Here is a 22,941-nt window from a genome sequence, read left to right on the forward strand (position 1 = left end):
CCCTGGACTGTTCTCACAAATCCAGGCTGCTGCTACAAAAGCCTGGAGAAAACTTCCCGTTAAAGGAGATCCAGGGGCCTCGCTCACAGCGGTTAAACAAGGACCCGATGAGCCATTTTCAGACTTTGTGCATAGACTTATGACCACGGCAGGTAGAATCTTTGGAAATGCAGAAACGGGTGTAGATTATGTTAAACAGTTAGCTTATGAAAATGCTAACCCCGCCTGCCAAGCGGCAATCAGACCTTATTGAAAGAAAACAGATTTAACAGGATACATTCGCCTTTGTTCAGATATTGGGCCCTCATATCAACAAGGCCTAGCAATGGCCGCCGCTTTTAGCGGCCAAACAGTAAGAGATTTCCTCATTAACAAAGGTAAAGATAAAGGGGGATGTTTTAGATGCGGTAAAAGGGGACACTTTGCAAAAGATTGCTGTGAAAACCAAAATAAGAGTCCAGAAGCAAAAATCCCAGGCCTTTGCCCAAGGTGTAAAAGAGGAAGGCACTGGGCAAACAAATATAAATCTAAAGCTGACAGTCAAGGAAATCCTTTACCCCCCAGGCAGGGAAACGGGATGAGGGGCCAGCCTCAGGCCCCGAAACAAGCATATGGGGCAGTCAGCTTTGTTCCAGCCAGCAACAGCAATCCATTTCAAAACTTAGTAGAGCAACCCCAGGAAGTGCAGGATTGGACCTCAGTTCCACCTCCCACACAATACTAACACCTGAAATGGGACCGCAAACCTTAAATACCGGAATATATGGACCCTTACCACCTAACACTTTTGGGCTACTTTTAGGAAGAAGTAGTGTCACCATGAGAGGCTTACAAGTCCTCCCTGGAGTTATTGATAATGATTATGAAGGAGAAATTAAAATTATGGCCAGAGCTATTGATAGTATTATTACTATCCCTCAAGGAGTTAGAATAGCTCAGTTACTCCTGCTACCTTTGGTTAAAACAGATAATAATATCCAATACTCTAATAGAAATATAAAAGGTTTCGGATCATCAGATATATATTGGGTGCAACCAATTACAAATCAAAAACCCTCTCTAACCTTATGGTTAGACGGGAAGGCATTCACTGGACTAATAGACACAGGGGCTGATGTAACTATCATTAAACAAGAAGATTGGCCCTCTCATTGGTCTACCACAGAAACTTTAACTCACTTGAGAGGAATTGGACAAAGCAGTAATCCTAAACAAAGTTCTAAATACCTAACATGGACAGATAAAGAAAACAATTCAGGCCTCATTAAGCCATTTGTCATCCCTTACCTACCTGTTAACCTTTGGGGGCGAGATCTACTCTCTCAAATGAAAATTATAATGTGTAGTCCAAATGGTATAGTTACTGCACAAATGTTAACTCAAGGATACACCCCTGGTAAAGGTCTTGGTAAAAGAGAGAACGGTATCCCACAGCCTATACTGGTTTCAGGACAACTTGATAAAAAGGGGTTTGGAAATTTTTAGCTCAGGCCACTGACATACCTGCACCCCAAAGGTGCGCTGACCCCATTACTTGGAAGTCAGATGAGCCCGTTTGGGTTGATCAGTGGCCCTTACTCAATGATAAACTAAGTGCTGCCCAACAGTTAGTGCAGGAACAACTAGCAGCAGGACATATTGAGGAAAGTAATTCCCCTTGGAATACACCTATTTTTGTTATTAAAAAGAAGTCTGGTAAATGGAGACTCTTACAAGATTTAAGAGCAGTAAATATCACTATGATCCTTATGGGTGCCTTACAACCAGGATTGCCTTCACCGGTTGCGATTCCTCAAAAATATTTTAAAATCATTATTGACCTTAAAGATTGCTTTTTTACAATTCCCCTTCACCCTGCTGACCAGAAAAGATTTGCCTTTAGTCTTCCATCTACAAATTTTAAACAACCAATGAAGCGCTATCAATAGAAAGTCTTACCTCAGGGTATGGCCAATAGTCCTACCTTGTGTCAAAAATATGTAGCTGCCGCTATAGAGCCAGTCAGAAAAACATGGGCACAAATGTATATTATACATTATATGGATGATATTTTAATAGCAGGAGAAATTGGCGAACAAGTCTTACAGTGCTTCGCCCAACTCAAACAAGAGTTAACAGCAGCCGGACTACAAATAGCCCCAGAAAAGGTACAATTACAAGATCCATATACTTATCTTGGTTTCCAGATTAATGGACCCAAAATCATTAATCAAAAGGCCGTTATACGTCGTGATCATTTAAAAACTTTAAATGATTTCCAAAAATTACTGGGAGACATAAATTGGCTTCGACCGTACTTAAAGCTCACCACAGGAGAGTTAAAACCTCTTTTCGATATATTAAAAGGAGACTCTAATCCAAAATCCCCCAGGTCCATTACTAAAGAAGCATTAATAACACTCCAACAGGTAGAACATGCCATTGCAACACAATTTGTTACCGGTATTGATTATTCTCAGCCATTAATATTCCTTATTTTTAACACAACAATAACCCCTACTGGCCTATTTTGGCAGAACAATCCCATTATGTGGGTACACCTGCCCTCCTCCCCTAAAAAGGTTTTGTTGCCTTATTATGATGCCATAGCTGATCTAATTATCTTGGGAAGAGAAAACAGTAGAAAATACTTTGGAATAGAACCCTCTACCATTATACAGCCCTACACTCAATCACGCATCCATTGGCTGTTACAAAATACGGAAGCCTGGCCAATTGCTTGCGCTTCTTATACTGGCGCGATTGACAACCATTATCCACCTAACAAACTTATTCAATTTTGTAAACTTCATGCGTTTGTATTTCCCCATATTACCAGTAAAGAACCTCTCAATGACGCATTACTAATTTTCACTGATGGATCTTCCACAGGACTTGCCGCTTACACTTACAATAATGTAGTCGTTAAATTCCAGACCACTTATACATCAGCTCAGCTGGTCGAATTGCAAGCTATAATTGCAGCACTATCAGCTTTTCCTTGTCAGCCACTTAACATTTATACAGACAGCGCCTACCTGGCTCATTCAATACCCCTCTTAGAGACCGTGTCTCAAATTAAACATATTTCAGACACAGCTAACCTATTTTTACAATGTCAACAACTTATCCGAAAAAGGACTACTCCCTTTTTTCTTGGGCATATTAGAGCACATTCAGGATTACCGGGACCTCTAACACAAGGTAACGCAACAGCTGACACGGCAACAAAAACCATGGCCACAGTCACTACAGACAATTTGCAACAAGCGCAAAAAGCACATGCCTTACATCATTTAAACGCCCAAACCTTAAGACTTATGTTTAAACTTACCAGAGAACAAGCTCGACAAATAGTTAAACAATGCGCCAACTGCATAACATATTTACCTGTTCCCCATCTAGGAGTTAACCCCCGAGGACTCATCCCCAACGAAATTTGGCAAATGGACGTTACTCACCACTTAGAATTCGGTCAACTAAAATATATCCATGTATGCATAGACACCTATAGTGGATTCATCAGTGCAACTCTCCAAACAGGAGAGGCCACCAAACATGTCATAGCTCATTTATTACACTGCTTTTCTATTTTAGGAATACCCAAACAAATCAAAACAGATAATGGCCCCGGTTATATATCCAAAACCTTCTTACAATTTTGTAATACCCTACAAATTAAACATACCACAGGCATTCCCTATAATCCCCAAGGACAAGGTATAGTAGAAAGAGCTCATCTGTCATTAAAAACTATTATCACAAAATTAAAAGGGGGGAGCTGGTACCCCGTGAAGGGTACCCCCAGAAACATACTCAATCATGCCCTGTTTATCCTTAATTTTTTAAATTTGGACAGTCATGGAAAATCGGCTGCCGACCGTTTCTGGCATCCTGAATCTCAAAAACAGTTTGCAATGGTAAAATGGAAAGATCCACTTGATAGTTCATGGCATGGCCCCGATCCAGTTTTAATTTGGGGAAGAGGCTCAGTATGCATCTTCTCACAAAAAAATGATGCAGCCAGATGGCTGCCTGAAAGATTGGTAAGACAAATAAATCATAACCATTGTCAGTCCAGGGAAGATAAATCTCCCTGAGAAGTTCTTTCCTTCTTGTTTTTCAGAAAATGAAGCCTAACATGAAATTTCTTTGGAGAATAATCGCTCTATACAACATAGTGACAGTCTATGCAGGTTTTGGTGACCCTCGTAAGGCAAAAGAATTATTACGAAAACAATACGGCCAGCCTTGTGACTGCAGAGGGGGACAAATATCTGAACCTCCGTCAGATAGAATCACCCAGGTGACCTGCACGGGCAAGACAGCTTACCTAATGCCAAACCAGTTATGGAAATGTAAGTCTACCCCAAGAGATACCTCACCTAGCGGGCCGCTCCTAGAATGCCCTTGTAGCTCTTTCCAATCTTCTGTACATAGTTCCTGTTATACCTCCTATCAACAATGCAAATCAGGCAATAGAACATATTATACGGCCACGTTACTAAAAACACAAACTGGAGGCATCAATGACATACAAGTATTAGGATCCACTAATAAACTTGTACAATCTCCTTGTAACGGCCAAAAAGGAAAGCCTGTTTGTTGGAGCACTACCGCCCCCATTCACATTTCTGATGGAGGAGGCCCATTAGATATTACAAGAATTAAAACCGTCCAGAAAAAATTAGAAGAAATTCATAAAGCTCCATACCCTGAACTTCAATATCACCCTTTAGCCCTGCCCGAGCTTAGAGATAATTTTAGGCTCGATGCCCAAACCTTTGATATCCTCAATGCTACTTACAATTTACTTCAAATGTCCAATACAACCCTGGCCCACGATTGTTGGCTTTGTCTTAAAATGGGCCCCCCTATTCCTCTAGCCATACCTAACCTTTCATTGCCCTATGTCAATTACTCAAATGAATCCTTAGTAAATAATTCCTGTCCTATTACCCCCCCACCCTTAGTTCAACCGATGACGTTTTCTAATTCCCCTTGCCTCTTTTCACCATCATATAATAACACTAAAGAAATTGATTTAGGCTATGTTGTGTTTGGCAACTGTACTTCCATAATCAATGCCACCAACCCTTTGTGTGCTATAAATGGCTCGGTTTTCGTTTGTGGAAACAACATGGCATATACGTATCTACCTACAAATTGGACAGGGCTTTGTGTTCTGGCCACTCTTCTCCCCGACATTGATATCATCCCTGGAGATGAACCTATCCCCATCCCCGCTATTGAACATTTTATTTATAGACCGAAACGAGCCATACAATTTATTCCCTTGTTGGCTGGACTAGGAATCACCACTGCTTTTACTACAGGAGCCACAGGCCTAGGAGTCTCACTAACCCAATATACTAAATTATCCAATCAATTAATCTCAGATGTACAGACCTTATCCAGTACTATACAAGATTTACAAGACCAAGTAGACTCGTTAGCTGAAGTAGTTCTCCAGAATAGAAGAGGTCTAGATTTGTTAACGGCAGAACAGGGAGGGATATGTTTGGCCTTACAGGAAAAGTGCTGTTTTTACGCCAACAAATCCGGAATCGTCAGAGATAAGATAAAAACTTTGCAAGAAGAACTAGAAAAGCGCAGAAAAGGCTTGGCCGCCAATCCACTATGGACTGGACTCGATGGACTTCTCCCCTATCTCCTGCCATTTCTTGGTCCTTTACTCACTCTTTTACTCTTCCTCACTCTCGGGCCTATAATCCTTAATAAGCTTATGGCATTTGTCAGACAACAAATTGAGGCCTTCCAGGCCAAACCTATACAGGTCCATTATCATCGCCTTGAGATGACTGAAAATGGTGAGTCTTATTTACCTTAATAAGACCACCTCCCCTGTGTGCTGAACTGGACAGTCAATGACGGGTAAGAGGACACTATCTCCATCGGAGCCTAAGACAGGAGGGCCGCCCTTGCTGCTGCCTTATCCCATGACGGGCCTAGAAGGTGAGGGTGAGTTGACCCAACCTAAGACAGGCGCAGTTCCCGAGGGGTTTTCTTATCATAAAAATATAAAAAGGGGGACCTGTCCGGAGCTGCACGCCCCAGCCATAGCGAATAATAATTGAGGATTAAACGCCTGAGCTATATTCATTTCCACCCCACACCTTCTCCCTATCTTTGCCTTTTTTCCCCTGTACTAATACCTCATTAAAGATGGCGCTCTTCCTGCTTCTTCTTCACTCACTTTTCCCGCGCCGGGGAAAATTGTTACTTAATAGCGGGAAAATTGTTACTTAATAGCGCAAGCGCAACATGACGTCCCACCGGAGAAACCGCAACATGACGTCCGACCGGAGAAACCGAAACTAACCTGGCCACGCCCTCGGCAATGAGATCATTTCCGCCTTAGCCCAACCCCTTCCCTTCCAAGTGTATATAAGGCAGTGCATTACCGCCATTAAACGAGACTTGATCAGAGCACTGTCTTGTCTCCATTTCTCGTGTCTCTTGTTCCCCAAATTCCCACCCCCTCCTCCAGGGCCTGCTCTGACTATCCCGTGGGCCAGGAACCACCCAAAGCAGTATTCAGCAAAAAATAATAACTAAAGTCTGGAAACTATATTGGTACCCACTTATAGAAGAATGAATAAACAGACTATGGTCTATTGATACACTGCAATGAAGTACTACTTAAAAAGCACTGGTATACATAACAATGTGGAAAAATTGCAAAAACAAGCCAGACACAAAAAACATTCTGTATGATTCCACTTACATGAAGTTCTAGAATAGGCAAAACTGATTTATGGTAATAGAAATCGGATCAATGGTTGCTTCTGTAGGGAGTGGGGTACAATGATTAACTGGGAAGAAATATGAAGAAACTTTCTTGGGTGACAGAAACACTGTGCATGAATAGGGTGTGGGTTATACAAGAATATGCATTTGTCAAAACTGATCAAACTGTACCCTTAACAGCTAAGAATATCAGAGTATCTAAATTATCCCTTAATTTAAAAAATGAAGTTAGCTTAATAGTTGATAACTTTTAGTTCCTAAGAACTGTTTACTAAAAAAGACACATCTTTTAGATTTGACATTTGTAGGAGGCAAGGCTAGTGTTTTGTAACAGATCTTAAATAACCTAACATATTCTTGCCCCTGTAAAGAGGGTTTCAGCAGGCATTGCTAGGATTTTTTCTCAGAAAACCATCATTCTTTTTAAACACTTTCACAAAAACTGAAGTCCAAGGACCAGAACTACAGATTTATATACTGTTAGACAAGAAAATGTGATCTTGGCCTATGTGTGGGGAAGGAAAGCTCATTAACATCTCAACTACATTTAGTAATTTTAAGAGTTGTACTTTCAATTAAGTTGTAAATTCAGTGAACAATCTGTAAAGACCTTGATTCAGATGAATCTCACGTAAAAAGCTTTTTTTTTTTTTTTTTTTTTTTTTGAGGCGGAGTCTCGCTCTGTCGCCCAGGCTGGAGTGCAGTGGCGCGATCTCGGCTCACTGCAAGCTCCGCCTCCCGGGTTCCCGCCATTCTCCTGCCTCAGCCTCCCGAGTAGCTGGGACTACAGGTGCCGCCACCACGCCCGGCTAATTTTTTTGTATTTTTAGTGGAGACGGGGTTTCATTGTGTTAGCCAGGATGGTCTCGATCTCCTGACCTCGTGATCCGCCCGTCTCGGCCTCCCAAAGTGCTGGGATTACAGGCTTGAGCCACCGCGCCCGGCCGTAAAAAGCTTTGTAGTTTGACTCAAACACATGGTCAAAGAATCACAGTCATGGCTGTATCTCTAAATTACAAATTCAGATGATAAGCCTAAATTATTAAGTAGTAGCAAGTATCAAAATATCTAATATCTTGGGTTGTGGAAAATGGAAATGGAGAAAAAAGTATCTATGATCAGACTTCAGATCATGTAACACAATCAAAGTACACTAGTAAAGAATGCATTTGGTACTGTTAAACTTACTTGATTACTGGAGGCAGTGAATCAAGTCTAGTCTCTGGGCTCCAAGCTATGCCATCGACCCTGACTCCATGGTGAAATGTTCGAAGTGTTTTATACTGAATGCCTTCAACGTCTGCTTCTTCTTCCTAAGCATACACAGTAAATGTTTTAGTAAGTAATGAGAACAAACAATATTCTGTATTTCATTATAATGAATTTATCAGAAGGTTATGTTTATGCTTTTGAAAAGTTCAAAAGCAAATTACATATTAAGATTTAACCAGTTCATTGAATTTAAAAAAAAAATCCAAAGTTGTCTAGGCCTCACAAAATAACTCTCTAAGGCAACTAGAAACAAACAGTAAATGTGTTCCACTTTATCTTAGGAGGCATTTCATAATAAGTTCAATGAAAAGGGACTGCTTGGTCAGGTGTGTTGGCTCACGTCTATAATCCCAACACTTTGCGAGGCTGAGGTGGAAGGATTGCTGGAGCTCAGGAGTCTTAGACCAGACTGGGCAACATAGTGAGACCTGTCTCTACTTTATAAAAAAAGAAAACAAAGAAAATGGAATGCTCTAAAGAATCAAAATATTCTAGGTAAATGAATTACCAGAACCGGATTATCTACTGACAATATTAAAAAAAAATACACTGAACATTTTGATTACATGGAAAATACCTTGGGACCTCGTAAAGATCTCAAAGTCTTTATAATCAGTGTCAACGATGTTCATGTAGTGTTACATGTGGCATTATATGTGTGCAAGATGCTACAAATAATTCATCTGGACTATTACAGTCTATGAATAGTGAATATGTAAGAAATAATCTGGTTAGTTTTAGATATTTGATTCTGGGAATAAATGCTTAATAAAGTTGGCTTATTTATCTAGTTCAGCCCTACTAGAATGATTTCAGTTTATCTTCATGGGAAGGTGAGAAAAAAAATCAACTTTAAAAGTCAAGCCATCCATCGCTGGCAATGGGGACAATAACCTGAAAAGTTCTCCCATTACAACATTGCAAAAATTCAAATACAGACAAGCAAACAACTACCAAGGTATGCAGCTGTTATAAGGGCATCTGCCTACATGCAATGATTTAAAGCTTCAGTTTGCAAGAGAGAGGAGACAAATCCTAGTGCCAGGACAAGGAAGGATGCCAGATGAGAGATCTCTGCATAGATCCAGGGCCCTTAAGGGGGAAGCAGGAAAAAACAGACAAACAAAAAGAAAACCCTGCCATGCAAAATACCTACCATGAGTAAGGGAAGGATACTTAGGGGGCCTCAAAAGAATTGCTAATGTTCCTTTTCTTAAAATAGGCAGCAGGTATATAGGGATTCATCTTATTATTCTTTATGCCTTTATGGATAACACATATTTTATAAGCATTAAAATACTGCTCAGCACCATAGGAAAGGTAAAAAAGAAAAAAAAAGATAAAAAAATTTTTGCAATTTTAAAAATAAGTATATCATTGTTCTGTTATTTAAATCAATACCCGAACTGGGTCTAGGGACTAACGCCAAATTTTCATGACAAATTTGTCCAAGAAATCTTGTGTGTTAACTACAGTTATTTTTAGTATCAGGGAAAAAAATCTAGCAGGTGAAACTTGATATTTAATGAAATACGTATGTCTATATTGATAGGAATTACTTGAAGGCCTGATCTAAGAATCCCATTCACCCAGAATCTAAATGCAAAGTTTTATAATGTATACTCGAATGAAATTCAAGTAGATATACTGATTTTTCCAGGATAGCCTATGGAATCCTAGTAAAGTCATTTCACAAACATACTACACATCTTTCTCTGTATAATTCAGATACCCTTTGAAAATAACTTCAAATTTCAGGTGAACTTAAAGTTAACAGCAAAAAGTTTTTCCATAAATGAAAGAATAGAAATACACATATCAAGGAAAGAAAAACACTGTCAAATTTTACTACTTCGTAATTTGTGTGTATAATAGTTGTATAGCTAACAGCCAGATATGCCAAGACAGCAGCCACTAAGCAATTTTAAAATAAGTTTAGAAGCCTAATCATAGCTGACTTCACAGTTTGGATTACATCTGTTTTTCCAAACTTGACAAATCAGTCTCTTAAAAATGAAGTTTTTACATGTAAATACACATCATCTTGCTACTGTAACAATATTATTGAAAATCAGGTCCTATAATTTGTTATCCAAATCACATACAGGATTACTGGGTGGTCATGGGGATAAAGAAATCCCAGGGACTGTATAGCCTGGGCTTTTTATATTGCCAGTGAAACCTTTTTTCCTGGCAGCACTGTTTGCCACTAAGCCAACTAAAAGGCCAGGGTGTGTGTGTGGTATAGGCAGAGACAAATGCTATTTTGGATTTAGTTTGGGGTGTAAGCAGAATTGTATAGGCAGGAAATTAAGACACTTTGGAAAACTTGCTATAATACAAATGATTACACAAGGCTTCAGTATATTTGAGGTTGGGGCAAAGCCAGGTTGATGGAAGTGCTATTATAAGGTTTGAAACTGGCAGGCCCTCCTACCACACCCATTTAAGGCCAAATACAGAATTTCAGTTAGTCAAGACTATGAAGTTTCTCTAGTTCAATTCTTTCCCCTAATGCTTGAATCCCTAGGAGAGCATCTGAGTTTACACAACCCCTCTCTCTGAACATTTCCAGTGAGAGGGAACTAGCTACTTCTTTGGAAAGTTTATTCAATTGGGGAATAACTAATTATTAGAAGAGTTCTTAACGTTAAGCCAAAATCTGTTTCCATGTAAATTCTACTCATTATTCCATGTTCCATCTCTGGAACCACACCAAGTCAGTCTAAATTAACGATGGAAAGTATTTGGCCATAGTTGATCTCCTCTAGGTGAAGACACACTAAGCAGCGGATTCAGCCTCAGCCTGAAAGCATTATAAGCAACAACTCTGTCCACTCAAATAGAGTGACAAATAACATAAAATCCATTTACCATTCTGAGTCTAATACCTCTTTCACAGTTTTAAACATTTAGATACTACCCTGAAATTTGTATTAAAATATATTATCTCCTCTGAATCATAACATACTGCTGAGAACTAAAGAGTATTATTATTATATTAAAGATTATTGTCAATTTACAGAGGAAAATGCAGAGAGAACTGTGCTGTCTGATATGGTAGCCACTAGCCATACAGGACCTTACGAAGCACGTGAAATGTGGCTAGTTCTACTTGACACGTGTACACTTTAAAAAGTGTAAAATACATAGCAGATTTCTAAGTCTATTCAAGGGGTCTTCATTAGTGAATTGAGGCCTCTACTAGAACTTGGACGAGAACACTGATTTAGGCAAGCATACATGTTCATGCTCCTCTGCCCTTTAACAAAGGTTTTTATAGCAGTTTTCTTATTGCTCTGCTTTATATTTAAATATTTCCTTAAGGATACGGTCCTTGCTTTTTTCATGTCTTGGCACCCAGTATGCACTTAAGGAATATCTGACAAATACATGACACCAGTTAACAGTACTATCGTGCAGAAGCTCATATGTCCATCATAATCAAAGGGACAGCATGAGATTCTGAAAAATGCTTTGCTGAAATTCAAATTCACTATATCTACAACGTTTTCTAAATAGCCTTAAAATAAGGATTATCTTTCTGACAGGAATGTGGAAATCTTTCCACTTAATTTACCTTTACTTAGTTTTCTCTCAAGACAAGAGGTATGAAACTGGGTGCAATGGAACTTGAAGGTTCTAGGATAACAGAATAGTAATAATGTTTAACAGTGTTTAGCTAGATAAAAAATAACTTCAAAGAAAAGCAATAATTTATTTTGAAATGGACTTACTTAATTGTATTTCCAATGTCTGGTGCAGAATATAATTTGTGTTTACTATTGTCCAAATTAATAAAAATCTAATTTTTTCCTTAGTAATTTGGGCATGAGACCTACATTGCTAATCTCACAGGTATGAGGGTCAACTGAGACAATACATGTGACCATAAAACATAACAGAACACAAATGTTTATACTAGTTCTTTTTTCTCACGTTGTCATTTTCCTTCTTTCTCCCATCTTCTCCCTCTCTCATCTTTGCCTTTCTCTTTTCCTAATTTGTTCTCCATTGACTTTCTCTCTCAACATTTCTTAATCATAAATGAGAGATAAACATTTTTCAGTGTTTTTGAATACAATTTTATGTTCAGTTATTAATTTTAGAAGTAATGAAGTAAAAATTAGTTTTACCTGTAGGAGGCTGCTTTACTCTTTTGTGCATTGGTGGCCTGCATTAGAGAAATGGTTTTTCCTCAGTCTTTTTCAAGTATGTAACATTGTTTTAATCATATAACTTTTTATGATCCTAAACCATGTCCATGTAAGTGAGGCTGAGGGTCATATTTAGTCTAAAAGGTAGTAATTTCTACCCCCCCACCCAAAGAGACAGTATGAAATAGCCTAGGAGCTGTCATATTCTACTCAGACAGCAACAAACTGAAACTTTTAATTCATACTTCCTCTTAAATATGACTATATTCCAATTTGTAAAGCTTTATATATTTATTGTGCTATAAAATGCCAAATTGCATTTCTGATGTCACAATACTGTAAGATTCAGAATTGCCGCTGGGCATGATGGCTCACGCCTGCAATCCCAGCACTTTGGGAAGCTGAGGCAGGCGGATCACGAGGTCAGGAGTTCAAGACCAGCCTGACCAACATGGTGAAACCCTGTCTCTACTAAAAATACAAAAAAGTTAGCTGGGCATGATGGCACGCACCGGTAATCCCAGCTACTCAGGAGGCTGAGGCAGGATAATCGCTTGAAGTCAGGAGGCAGAGGTTGCAGTGAGCAGAGATCGCACCACTGCACTCCAACCTGGGTGACACAGCAAGACTCCATATCAAAAAAAAAAAAAAAAAGATACAGAATTGCCTTTTCAGTAAAGGAGGAAATAACATTTATAATGATATAATATCACTTTAGTGATAGTTATTTTAAACCTTAGAAAATTGGACACTTCCAAATTACCGTATTAATTATAATTTGAGAAATACAGTTCTATTAATAATATTCTGATAGGCCAGGAAGGGTGGCTCACACCTGTAATCCCAGCACTTTGGGAGGCCAAGGTGGGCAGATGACATGAGGTCTGGAGTTCGAGACCAGTCTGGCCAACATCATGAAACCCCCTACTAAAAATACAAAAATTAGCTGGGGGTGGTGGCGCATGCCTGTAATCCCAACTACTCAGGAGGCTGAGGCAGGAGAATCAATTGAACCCAGGAGATGAAGGCTGTAGTGAGCCAAGGTCACACCAGTGCACTCCAGCCTGGGCGACCAAGCAAGACTCTGTCTCAAAAATAATAATAATAATAAAAATAATAATATTCTGACAGACAAAAGATTAGCCAGATAGTCCTGACGCTTGAACCTTTGTTGTTCAAAGTCTCTCTTACATGTAAAACTAGTTTTCCTCTGCGAAAACATGGTGTATGTTCACCACAAAGCAATGTTACTTTGGTGATTAAATCTGAGAGTATTACCATTGCCCATATCAATGACAACTAAAACATATATATGGATCACAGTGTTGTCAGATGCCCTCTCGGAAGTTTACACATACTAAAATTTGAGCAGTTTTCCTCTTTTTTACAGGAGAGGCTAAATATCTTATTCAAGGTCTCATAGCTAGTAAGAAGTAAGTAAAGCAGGAGTAAACATGTAGGCATTCTAGTTCTAGAATTCACGCTCTTAATAGCGATGCTTAACTGCCTCCTCAATTAATAAGACTCCATACTCTGCATACTTCAGATGCACAAAAAGTATGACAGCATACTAATAGGAAAGCTGAATATTATAAAAGCTATAAAATCTCCTGGAAGATCATTTTCCAGGCTCTCAATATTAGCTGGTTTCGTATGTCAAAGCAGGATGTAGAAAAACCGTAATTAATTGGATCTCATTTATATTGTTTTTTTCCTGTACATACCATTGTTCAGTTAATCATAGCCTTCAGTTATCAGAATATTCCATTAATGATCATGAAGCAAAAGAGAAGCCTCATACTATTCTTTTTCACTATCTATATAATGTTTACATAAATCTCAGGCACATATAACTGGGAACATCTTTCTCTATGGGCGTTATCTTTTTTTTTTTAACATTCAAACTCAATATACTTTCAAAGTTTAGATTTGGTTTGTGTAAGTTCTCTTATCAGTGAAATATGTTCACTGTCATTCGGTGCAGTTTTGTAGACTAACCTGAAACGTACACGTGCCAATGACCACATAATTATTGCCACCATATGCAATTAGGTTTCCTGAATCCCCATTCTCAAAGGGATTAAATTCTACCACATGCACATAATCTTCACAATCCACAGTGTAGGCAGCATTTCTTGAGGCATCTTGCTTCATCTTGTATGTCAAAATTCAAGCAGTTGTGAAAATTAAATAGCCTTCTACTGGACAAGGTCACGAAACTGTGGATTACAGCACAGGTACAATTAGAATGGTTGAAGTGTTAGTCATTAAACAAATGCATCAAAATAAGGTTGTGGTGTTACAATGAGACAGAAAGCTCAAAAGAAACATTTAAAGTCCTTATCAAGGGACAGAAACTGAAGGAAAAATATTAAATCTAGTTATTAATGGTTCCACATTGGCTCTACAGCTTTTTCCCGTATCTGTGATTCTAGCAGACAAAAACACCATAAAGTTCTGTTTAGATTATCTAAAACAAAAAGTATTCCATCTGAAGATGGAATCATTTTAATAGCAAATATGTTAATAAAAATAACCTTTATGAACCACTATTTGCAGGTGCCACATTAAGGATTTCACTGACATGACCACATCTAGTATCTGTACAAATCTAAAGGCAGGTACTACCTCTGGTCTCCATTTTGCAGATGGAGAAACTGTAGCTTCAGTAGGTTAACTAACTTGCCAAGCTTGTAAGCAGGGCCAGGATTTGGAAGACTTCATTGTGTGTGGAGAACCAGTGCTAATGAAGAAAAAAACAGCCTTCTGGCTTAAAGGAGACCACAATTTAGCGATAGTTATGACTCAACGTGAAAAGGGCTACAATATAAACAGATACAAAATACAGGATCTGTTGTAAGGAGTGCCAAAATTTGTGATACAAAAATAATGTTCGGGGGGTTGGGGGAAGGGAGAGCATCAGGATAAATAGCTAATGCATGTGGAGCTTAATACTTAGGTGATGGGTTGACAAGCGCAGTAAACCACCATAGCACACGTTTACCTTTGTAATAAACCTACACGTCCCGCACACGTATCCCGGAACTTAAAATAAAATTTAAAATAGTAATATTCTTAAAACTAGGCACAAGACTTTAACTAACCGTCAGGGACTAGTGTGCACTCTGGAAGTAGCATTCCCACAGGAGAATTATGGGTTTTAGAGTTTTTGGTTTTTTTAAAAAATTCGACACAAGCGTTGTCCTGAAAACAGACGGGCTCCGTAACAAACATATCAAGCATTTTAACAATATCTACTGAAAATCAGATGAGTCCCACCTCGAGACGCTTATAAACTAGTAACCTTAGGAATGGACATCCGGGACTGAAAACTTGTTAAGGGTGACCAGCAAGTGTTAGGGACATGGAGGCAGAGAGGTATAGGAAGTGCAAGAGATTCGAGGTCAGGATATTGTGCAGTTCCCACACCTACTGCTCATTAAAGCAGTGCCCAGGGCCTCACCATACACATTCGGCAGGACTTGCCCCTGTAAAACTAGAAGGGCAGAGAAGAAGGGAGGGAACAAGATAACTCCCTGCAATGAGCCCCGACACCTCTCCCGGGCCAGGCGAGTTCCTCAAGACCCCGCTCCCACCTCCCGGGGCCCGAGGTGGGAAGGAAAAACTCCTGGGGATAGAATGGCAGGGCTGGGCGGCCGGCAGAAAAGCATCACGGCCTCTTGGGCTCCCCGCTCGATACCCACCGCAGAGCGCCAGGAACCGACCAGAGACAAGCCGGTCTTCGTTGGGGGCTGCTACGACGCGCTCTGGCTCTGCTTCCGGGTCGGAGGGCGAGCACAGCGATTGGCTCCCGAGGTCTCCCGCGAGGTTTGAAATGTATTCAGCGGCGGCTGAGGCGGCCGCGGGAGGGCTGTCCTTGGGGGAACTTTCCGCAAGTTCGAGCGTACGTCTTCGGGTCTACCCCTAACCAGGTAAATCTCGCGTCTGCCCCACCCGCACTGTCGCATTTTTAAGTGATGTTTCAGGCTGTGGCTTTTGAGGGTGTTTTGCACTATAATACCCGGTCGTAGCAAAGTGCTGTGGGACCGAAGTATTATGGTGCAGTGACTTCGCGCTCGAGTCTGGTTGGGCCTGGGGGCTGTAGGTGGAGTTCACAGTATCTAGCGATGGAGCTGGAAGGTCCTGAGGGTTCGTCTGCAGCTTGGAAGACCGGCCGATAGAGGCCTGCTTAAAGTTAGGCAGGAAATCAGGATTCTAGTCCCACTATGCACGCAGACTCCAATTCCTCAACTTTCTCCTACTCCTGATTAGTTACAGCTTCCCAAGGAACCTTTGGCACTTGCACTCTAACACTGATAATGATGTTGAGTGCAGTTTTTTAAATGAGCACCTACTAAATGCCTGGCACTAGGTGGGTTGTGTACTCGTTGCACTGACGTCTCATTCTGTGAGGTAGGAATTCCCTTCCTGGTTTTGCAGGTGAAGAAACTTGTGCTCATTAGAGATTTTAAATACCGAAGGACTACAGGTCATAAATGGGGGAGCCTGGAAGTGATATCTGACTCGAAAATGTAGTTCTTTCAACCATTTCACACTGCCTGCCCAGTGACAATTTTTTGTCTCACAGTTTTTGCTCTAGAGCAGCTTGGAATCCAATTTTTTAAAAACAAGTGTTATCGCTGCTGCCTTTGGCTACTGTTTTTTTTCTTGTATAGTGCAGCCTGCCATTCAGAGTGCTGGCATATTTATTGTCTCATTGACTCCTCACAAGGGACTGGAAGGCAAGTATTTCTGTGTAATGATGCTTCCACCTAGGCAACCACGTGGAAGCTTATCGCATAGGCTCCCTCAGGCAGCTAACTACAGGAAGAGCTGGGACTAGACCAGGGGTTGACGAACTAGCTGTGCTGCCTGTTTTTGTGCAGCTAGCTCCTTAGCTAAGAATGAGTCTTACATGTTTATATGGTTGGGGAAAAAATGAATAATGTTTTGTGATGTGTAAAAATTACATGAAATTCAAATTTCAATGCCCATAAAAAAGTTTTATTGTAGCACAGCTGTGCTTATTTGTTTATGTATGTCCGTGGCTATTTTCACACTAGAAGGTCAAAATGAGTAGTTGTGCCTGCCTCAAATATTTACTGTTTGTTCCTTTAGAAAAAGTTAGCTGATCCCTGAATGAGACTCTTGGTTTTCTGTCACTATAGTAATGCTTTTTTTTTTTTTTTTTTTTAAGACGGAGTCTTACTCTGTCACCTAGGCTGGAGTGCAGTAGTGCTATCTTGGCTCACTGCAACCTCCACCTCCCTGGTTCAAGCAATTCTCCTGTCTCAGCTTCCCGAGTAGCTGGGGCACGTGCCACCACACCCAACTAATTTTTAGCAGACACGATTTCACCATGTTGGCCAACCTTGTCTCGAATTCCTAACCTCAGGTGAGCCTCGGCTTCCCAAAGTGCTGGGATTACAGGTGTGAACCACCATGCCAGGCCAATGCTCTTTTACTTTTAACTCAAAACAACTTAGAAACTCATAATGCGTGATAATAGTTAATGTGCTTTTATACATGCCAGGCACTGTTCTAAAAGCTTTACTTGTGTTTATGTTGTTTACTCGTCATAAAACCCTATGGGATAGGGTTTTCATTTTCATTATGAGGAAGCTGAGACAGGGAAAGGTGATATAACTTGGCCAAGATCTCGCAGCCAGTAAGTGGTGGAGCCACATTTCAGAATAGTCTAATTCCCAAGTGAGTCTTCATTCATAGCAATCAAATCTCATAAGACGACCTTTAGATAATACTGGTAAGTAATTTACTCCTAAAAATTTATTTCAGGCAAAGTGACCATGTCACTGAAGCTGACACTTCTTCACTTTTTTTTTTCTTTCAAGAGATGAGGGTGATTTTTTGAAGAGAAATACAACTCTTAGCTATTTACTAGGATTTGCATTTATGTAAATAATTAATCTCTGATTTTTCTACCTGTATCTTTAAGTTGCATCATAGATTGTATCTATAATTTAATTATTTTGCAAGTGGCATATGTCTTTGTTCTTGATTATACAAACCAAAGATGCCAGTAAACATCTAGAATTCTGTTTATGCCACATAAAAATAGAAGAAATGCATAGCAGGAGTCAGGAAATGGAATGAGTGCAAGAAAATGCCCAAAATAAGATGATGGGCATGTGAGTATGCCTAGACTTGAGTACCTAAAGTAGGAAAAAAACTTTTAGCAGGCATGTCTGTAAACTCAGAGAAAGGAATTGGATGCCTTATGTAGTCTTGGGTACGTGAAACAATGGCACTGCCTCAAATTAGTTTGAAAGGCTTTTGTGTGCATCAGGAGAAGTTATTTAATATGATGCTTTAGGAACACAGCTTATAGAGTTAGACGTCTTAAGTTTACACTGTTTGTCCACTTACAAGCTGAGTGACATGGAGGATATTAGGTAAAATGAGGATAGTAACAGACCTGTCTTATTGGACACTTATGAGAATTGAGTGAGGTAATCAATATTAAGCTTTTGAAAAGCATCTCCACCAAGTAAGCTCCTAAATATTAGTTATTTTATTGGTTATGTAGTACAGTGTAACAAACCATTTCAAAAGTTAAGGTTTTAAAATAACCCTTTCCTTCTGATTCTGTGGATCAGCAGTTTGGGTGGGACAGTGCTAGGTGATACTCTGGTGGTCACGCAGGACACAATTCCTCCAGTAACCTGTTGTGACAACACATGTGAATTATCTACCAGGGAAGCTTATTAGAGACTCCATGCCCAGGGTTTTTATTGGGGGCTAAGTGCAAAGGCATCCACTGTCTGACATGTACCAAAATTCCAGACTCGCAAGTGTTTAGCATAAACTATATTGTTTGAATGAACAGTTTAGCCCAGTGAACCACTCTTACTGGAAACGCTCCTGAAATCTAAGTTCCCAGACTGAACTCCAGCTTCAAAAGAGAGCATTCAGGCCTATTGTATTAGTACTTCTGCACATACCACTTAAGGCCTAAGCTCAACTCCCACAGCGTCATTCTTGCCACATTCTATTGGTTAAATCAAGTCACGAGGCTGGTCTAGATTCAAACAGGTAGAAAAATAGGCCACCTCTTTTGGGACAATGTAGGATGGGAAGAAATTGGCTTTTTAGTTTTTTTTTTTTTTTTTCCCAATTTATCAGATATTACCTATCTCAAAACAAATATATATATTTAAATACAACTTTAATTAGTTATGTTTGTAATTATAAGTTTGCAGTAAATTTGCATGTCTGTTTTTGTGTGAATTTTCAGAATTGAAGGCTGCATTTTGTTCTTTCAAAAGGTTTGGCTTAAGAAACCAAAGGGAAGGGAAATATGATTGAGCAGAAATTGTATTATTTTGTTTTCCTAAATGTAATTAAAAGCAATCTTGGTAAATACAAAATGACCTCTCATTCACTATATATTTTTCTCTATCTGTGCTTGCCTATACATGTTAAATGTTAATTTCCAGCTAACGTAAGGTACTTTAACTTTGTATTCTGTCCTACTTTAAGATAATGGCTGTGCTTAATCAAAAGTCTGTCCTGGATATGATCAAAGAGTTTCGAAAGAACTGGCGTGCTCTTTGTAACTCTGAGAGAACTACGCTATGTGGTGCAGACTCCATGCTCTTGGCATTGCAGCTTTCTATGGCAGAGAACAACAAACAGGTTGGTAAACTATATTTAGGTTAACTTGTTTTTTTAAAGCAAAATTTCATTGCTGCCCATTTGAATAAACTTAAGAATATTAATTTCCTTACAATATGTGCCCTTCTATGATAATACACCATTTTCACAAATGCCTCTGTGTATCTGTGTCAGAATGTTACAATTGAATTTGAAATTAATTATTTCAAAATTAGACTCTTCATATGTATGATTATACATGGGACATGCACATTTGTTGTTTAATAGGAAGACTCAGGATAAACATGTAACTATTATTGTGGTCAAATTATTTTTATTGAATAAGACTTTCTTTGTTCCCTAAACTTTAAAAACTACTGGCTCTTGTACCCCAATCCTGGAAATTCTGATCTGCACTGAGATGCTGGAAACTGCCTTTAAAAAATTTCCAAAAAGTGATTCTTACTTAGGTAGCTTGAGCCAGACTAGTGTTTGGAATTAAGCCCTAGCTAAAGGGCTGGAGGTGTTCAGATGAGAAAAGGATGAATGTAGGGTAGAGTGGTAAGGAGCGGCTTTGTGATATTAGATGGATTTTAGGTAAAGGAAGAGAAGGCTGTAGAGGAGGCATGATGAGGAAAGTCAGTTCAGAAGAAGGGTTCAGGGGAATCAAAGTCATGGTTTGACTTTGGTAAAGATACCGGCTTGACTAGAGAAGAGGATTTTTGAAGGGTAGAATTAGTTTCAATGGGTCTATTGGTCTAGATATTGAAATGACATTCTGATGAGTTGTTTTAATTTTACTTGTCAGTAGTTTCCAGATTTTTAGATTCCATAGACCAGTAAAATTTCTAAAAAATTATTAGACACTGACAGATTTTAATCATTTCTCATTTTTGCAAATAAGGCCATTGAGAAAAAATAGTTACTATATACTATGATCATCATTTTGAAAAAGGAAGAATATTTTAACACTTAAAAAGTATAAAATCTTAAAACAGGGATAGTGTTTTCTACCCAAGAATAATTGGCAGTTTTGCATATTTTAAACAATGCATGTTAAGATAAATTTTGAATCTCTAAAACAATGACAGTGATATTTTACTTTATATAGTCATTTTTTGAACAAATACTGAGTTTTTACTGTGTGTTAGACATCATTGTAAAAATTGGGAATACAGTAATGAAAGAAGTCTCTGTTCTTATAGAGTGAACCTTCTAGGGAGAGATAGCTAGTACTGTAAGATATTTAGTCTTTTAGGACATAAATGCTATTAATAATAGCGTTATTAATATGTACATAATAAACATACAGAAAAGAATAAAACAGATGCAACTAAGGAATATGCAGAGTTTGGGATAAAAGGGTTGTTGGAATTTGAAATAAGGTGGTCAGGGAAGGCCTCACCTGGAAAGTACTATTTGAGCAAAGATTTGAAAGAGGGGAAGTCATTAGCCATGGGGATTTTTATGGGAAGGGTCTATCTCAGGCAAAGGGAGGAGCAGGTGTAGCAGCCCTGAGGTGGGACTATGCCTGTAATGTTCCAGGAACAGTAAAAAGGCCAATACAGCTGTTTAAATAAATGTTAATCTCCTTCCCTCCACTAATTACTTTTTTCTCTTTTTCTATTTTTGAACTTCTACTATATGCCAGGCATTGTGATATGCGTTGGGGTTAAAACGGTGAGCAAAACCAGACTTGACTCCTGCTGTCATGAAGCATATTACCTAGTAGATAAGGCAGACATTAAGTAGAGGATCATACAAATACATGTAAACTAATAGCCATAAGAAGAATATGATGCTCAGACACCAGACAGTTGACTTCATCAGAGAGATCAAGCTGAGCCCCTCAGTTGTACTCTTTGATCTAGAGACTCTTTTTCACCCTCTCCAGGGAATGAACCTTCAATTTTCTGCCAAGTCAGATGATTATTCTCCCCTACCTCAACAGAAATTAATTATTAGGCAAAAATCAAAGCAAAGATTACCCAGAGAGATAAGCACAATACTGGAATAACTTCTAGAATCACTTCATTGGCAAATCTCTTCACCAACGCCTTCCACTGGGCAAATTGTTTTTCTAGGAGACATATTAAGAGTGTTGCCTTTAGAAGGCTTTGGCTTTATGTGGCGGGGTGAGCAGAAAGGGTCTCTGATTCAGCTTTCTACCTTTCTTGGACTCTTCCTTTGTCCTTTAAACTTTGCGCTCAGGGTTTATGAAAACCAGTTTCTAGAGTGCCAGGGAGCCTTGAAACAAACACAAGCCCCACCTTTTGCTTACCCTTCTATATTGGCACTTTCTCTTTGTTTTTGACCTTTTGTAGTTTCTCTTTTATAGACTATTTAGTCATGCTTTAAAACATTTTTTCTATTTTCTCCTGTAGTTTTAGGTATTCTGTACCAGAAAGTTTTTCTGCGTATCAAGTTAGCCATATTGCACTGTTGGTGTGTCTGTTTTAAAATTGTAACAGATGGGGCCGGGGGCGGTGGCTCATGCCTGTAATCCCTCACTTTGGGAGACTGAGGCCGGCAGATCACGTGAGGTCAGGAGTTCAAGTCCAGCCTGGCCCACTTGGTGAAACCTTGTCTCTACTAAAAATATAAAAATTAGCCGGGCATAGTGGCAGGCGCCTGTAATCCCAGCTACTCAGGAGGCTGAGGCAGGATTATCACTTGAACCCAGGAGGCAGAGGTTGCAGTGAGCCACTGTACTCCAGTCTGGCCGACAGAGTGAGACTCCACCTCAAAAATAAATAAATAAAATAAAATTGTAACAGTATCAGTTCTTTCTATATCTTTTTTTCATCCAACATTATTTTCAAGATCTTTTCAGGTACTGATAGAAAAGTTAATCTAATTTATTCATTTTATCACTCTCACATGTTCCTTTAATATGACTGCTACATTTTATTTATTGGTGGATCTTTAGACTGAAGTTCTTTTGTGTTACAAATAGTTTTGCCTTGAAATGAAATGTTTGTACCAAGCAAGAGGTTCCTTAGGCTCCTTATTTAAGTAGCTACATGATAGACACTTTTTTATCTTGCATGTGGCAGTTAGAATTTACATTTATGGGCTAGGCACACTGACCCATACCTGTAATCACAGCACTCTGAGAGTCCAGGATGGGCAGATTGCTTTAACCCAG

General features: G+C 39.2%; 2 protein-coding genes across 8 annotated transcripts in view; one reads left to right on the top strand and one right to left on the bottom strand.

Moving 5' to 3' along the window:
- The window catches only part of NUP37 (nucleoporin 37), a 59,414-nt gene extending 43,466 nt beyond the window's left edge, over nucleotides 1-15,948 (bottom strand). For 2 of the 5 annotated variants that reach the window (XM_077952485.1, XM_015152529.3), the window contains exons 1-3: nucleotides 15,884-15,948; nucleotides 14,178-14,398; nucleotides 7,939-8,063 (exon numbers count right to left, since the gene is read on the bottom strand). In XM_077952485.1, coding sequence (XP_077808611.1) covers nucleotides 7,939-8,063; nucleotides 14,178-14,333 — 281 coding nt within the window. In that variant the 5' untranslated portion in view covers nucleotides 14,334-14,398; nucleotides 15,884-15,948. Of the gene's footprint in view, nucleotides 1-7,938; nucleotides 8,064-14,177; nucleotides 14,399-14,807 lie in introns of those variants that run through there. The other 3 variants (XM_077952483.1, XM_077952484.1, NM_001260738.1) reach the window with 3 other exon arrangements.
- Nucleotides 15,949-15,986: 38 nt separating this feature from the next.
- The window catches only part of PARPBP (PARP1 binding protein), a 66,344-nt gene continuing 59,389 nt past the window's right edge, over nucleotides 15,987-22,941 (top strand). For 2 of the 3 annotated variants that reach the window (XM_015152609.3, XM_015152610.3), the window contains exons 1-2: nucleotides 15,987-16,111; nucleotides 19,680-19,835. In XM_015152609.3, the coding sequence (XP_015008095.3) occupies nucleotides 19,683-19,835 (153 nt within the window). In that variant the 5' untranslated portion in view covers nucleotides 15,987-16,111; nucleotides 19,680-19,682. The remainder of the gene's footprint in view (nucleotides 16,112-19,679; nucleotides 19,836-22,941) is intronic. The other variant, XR_013401287.1, reaches the window with a different exon arrangement.

This window comes from Macaca mulatta, chromosome 11, assembly GCF_049350105.2.
Source record: "Macaca mulatta isolate MMU2019108-1 chromosome 11, T2T-MMU8v2.0, whole genome shotgun sequence".
NCBI lineage: Eukaryota > Metazoa > Chordata > Mammalia > Primates > Cercopithecidae > Macaca > Macaca mulatta.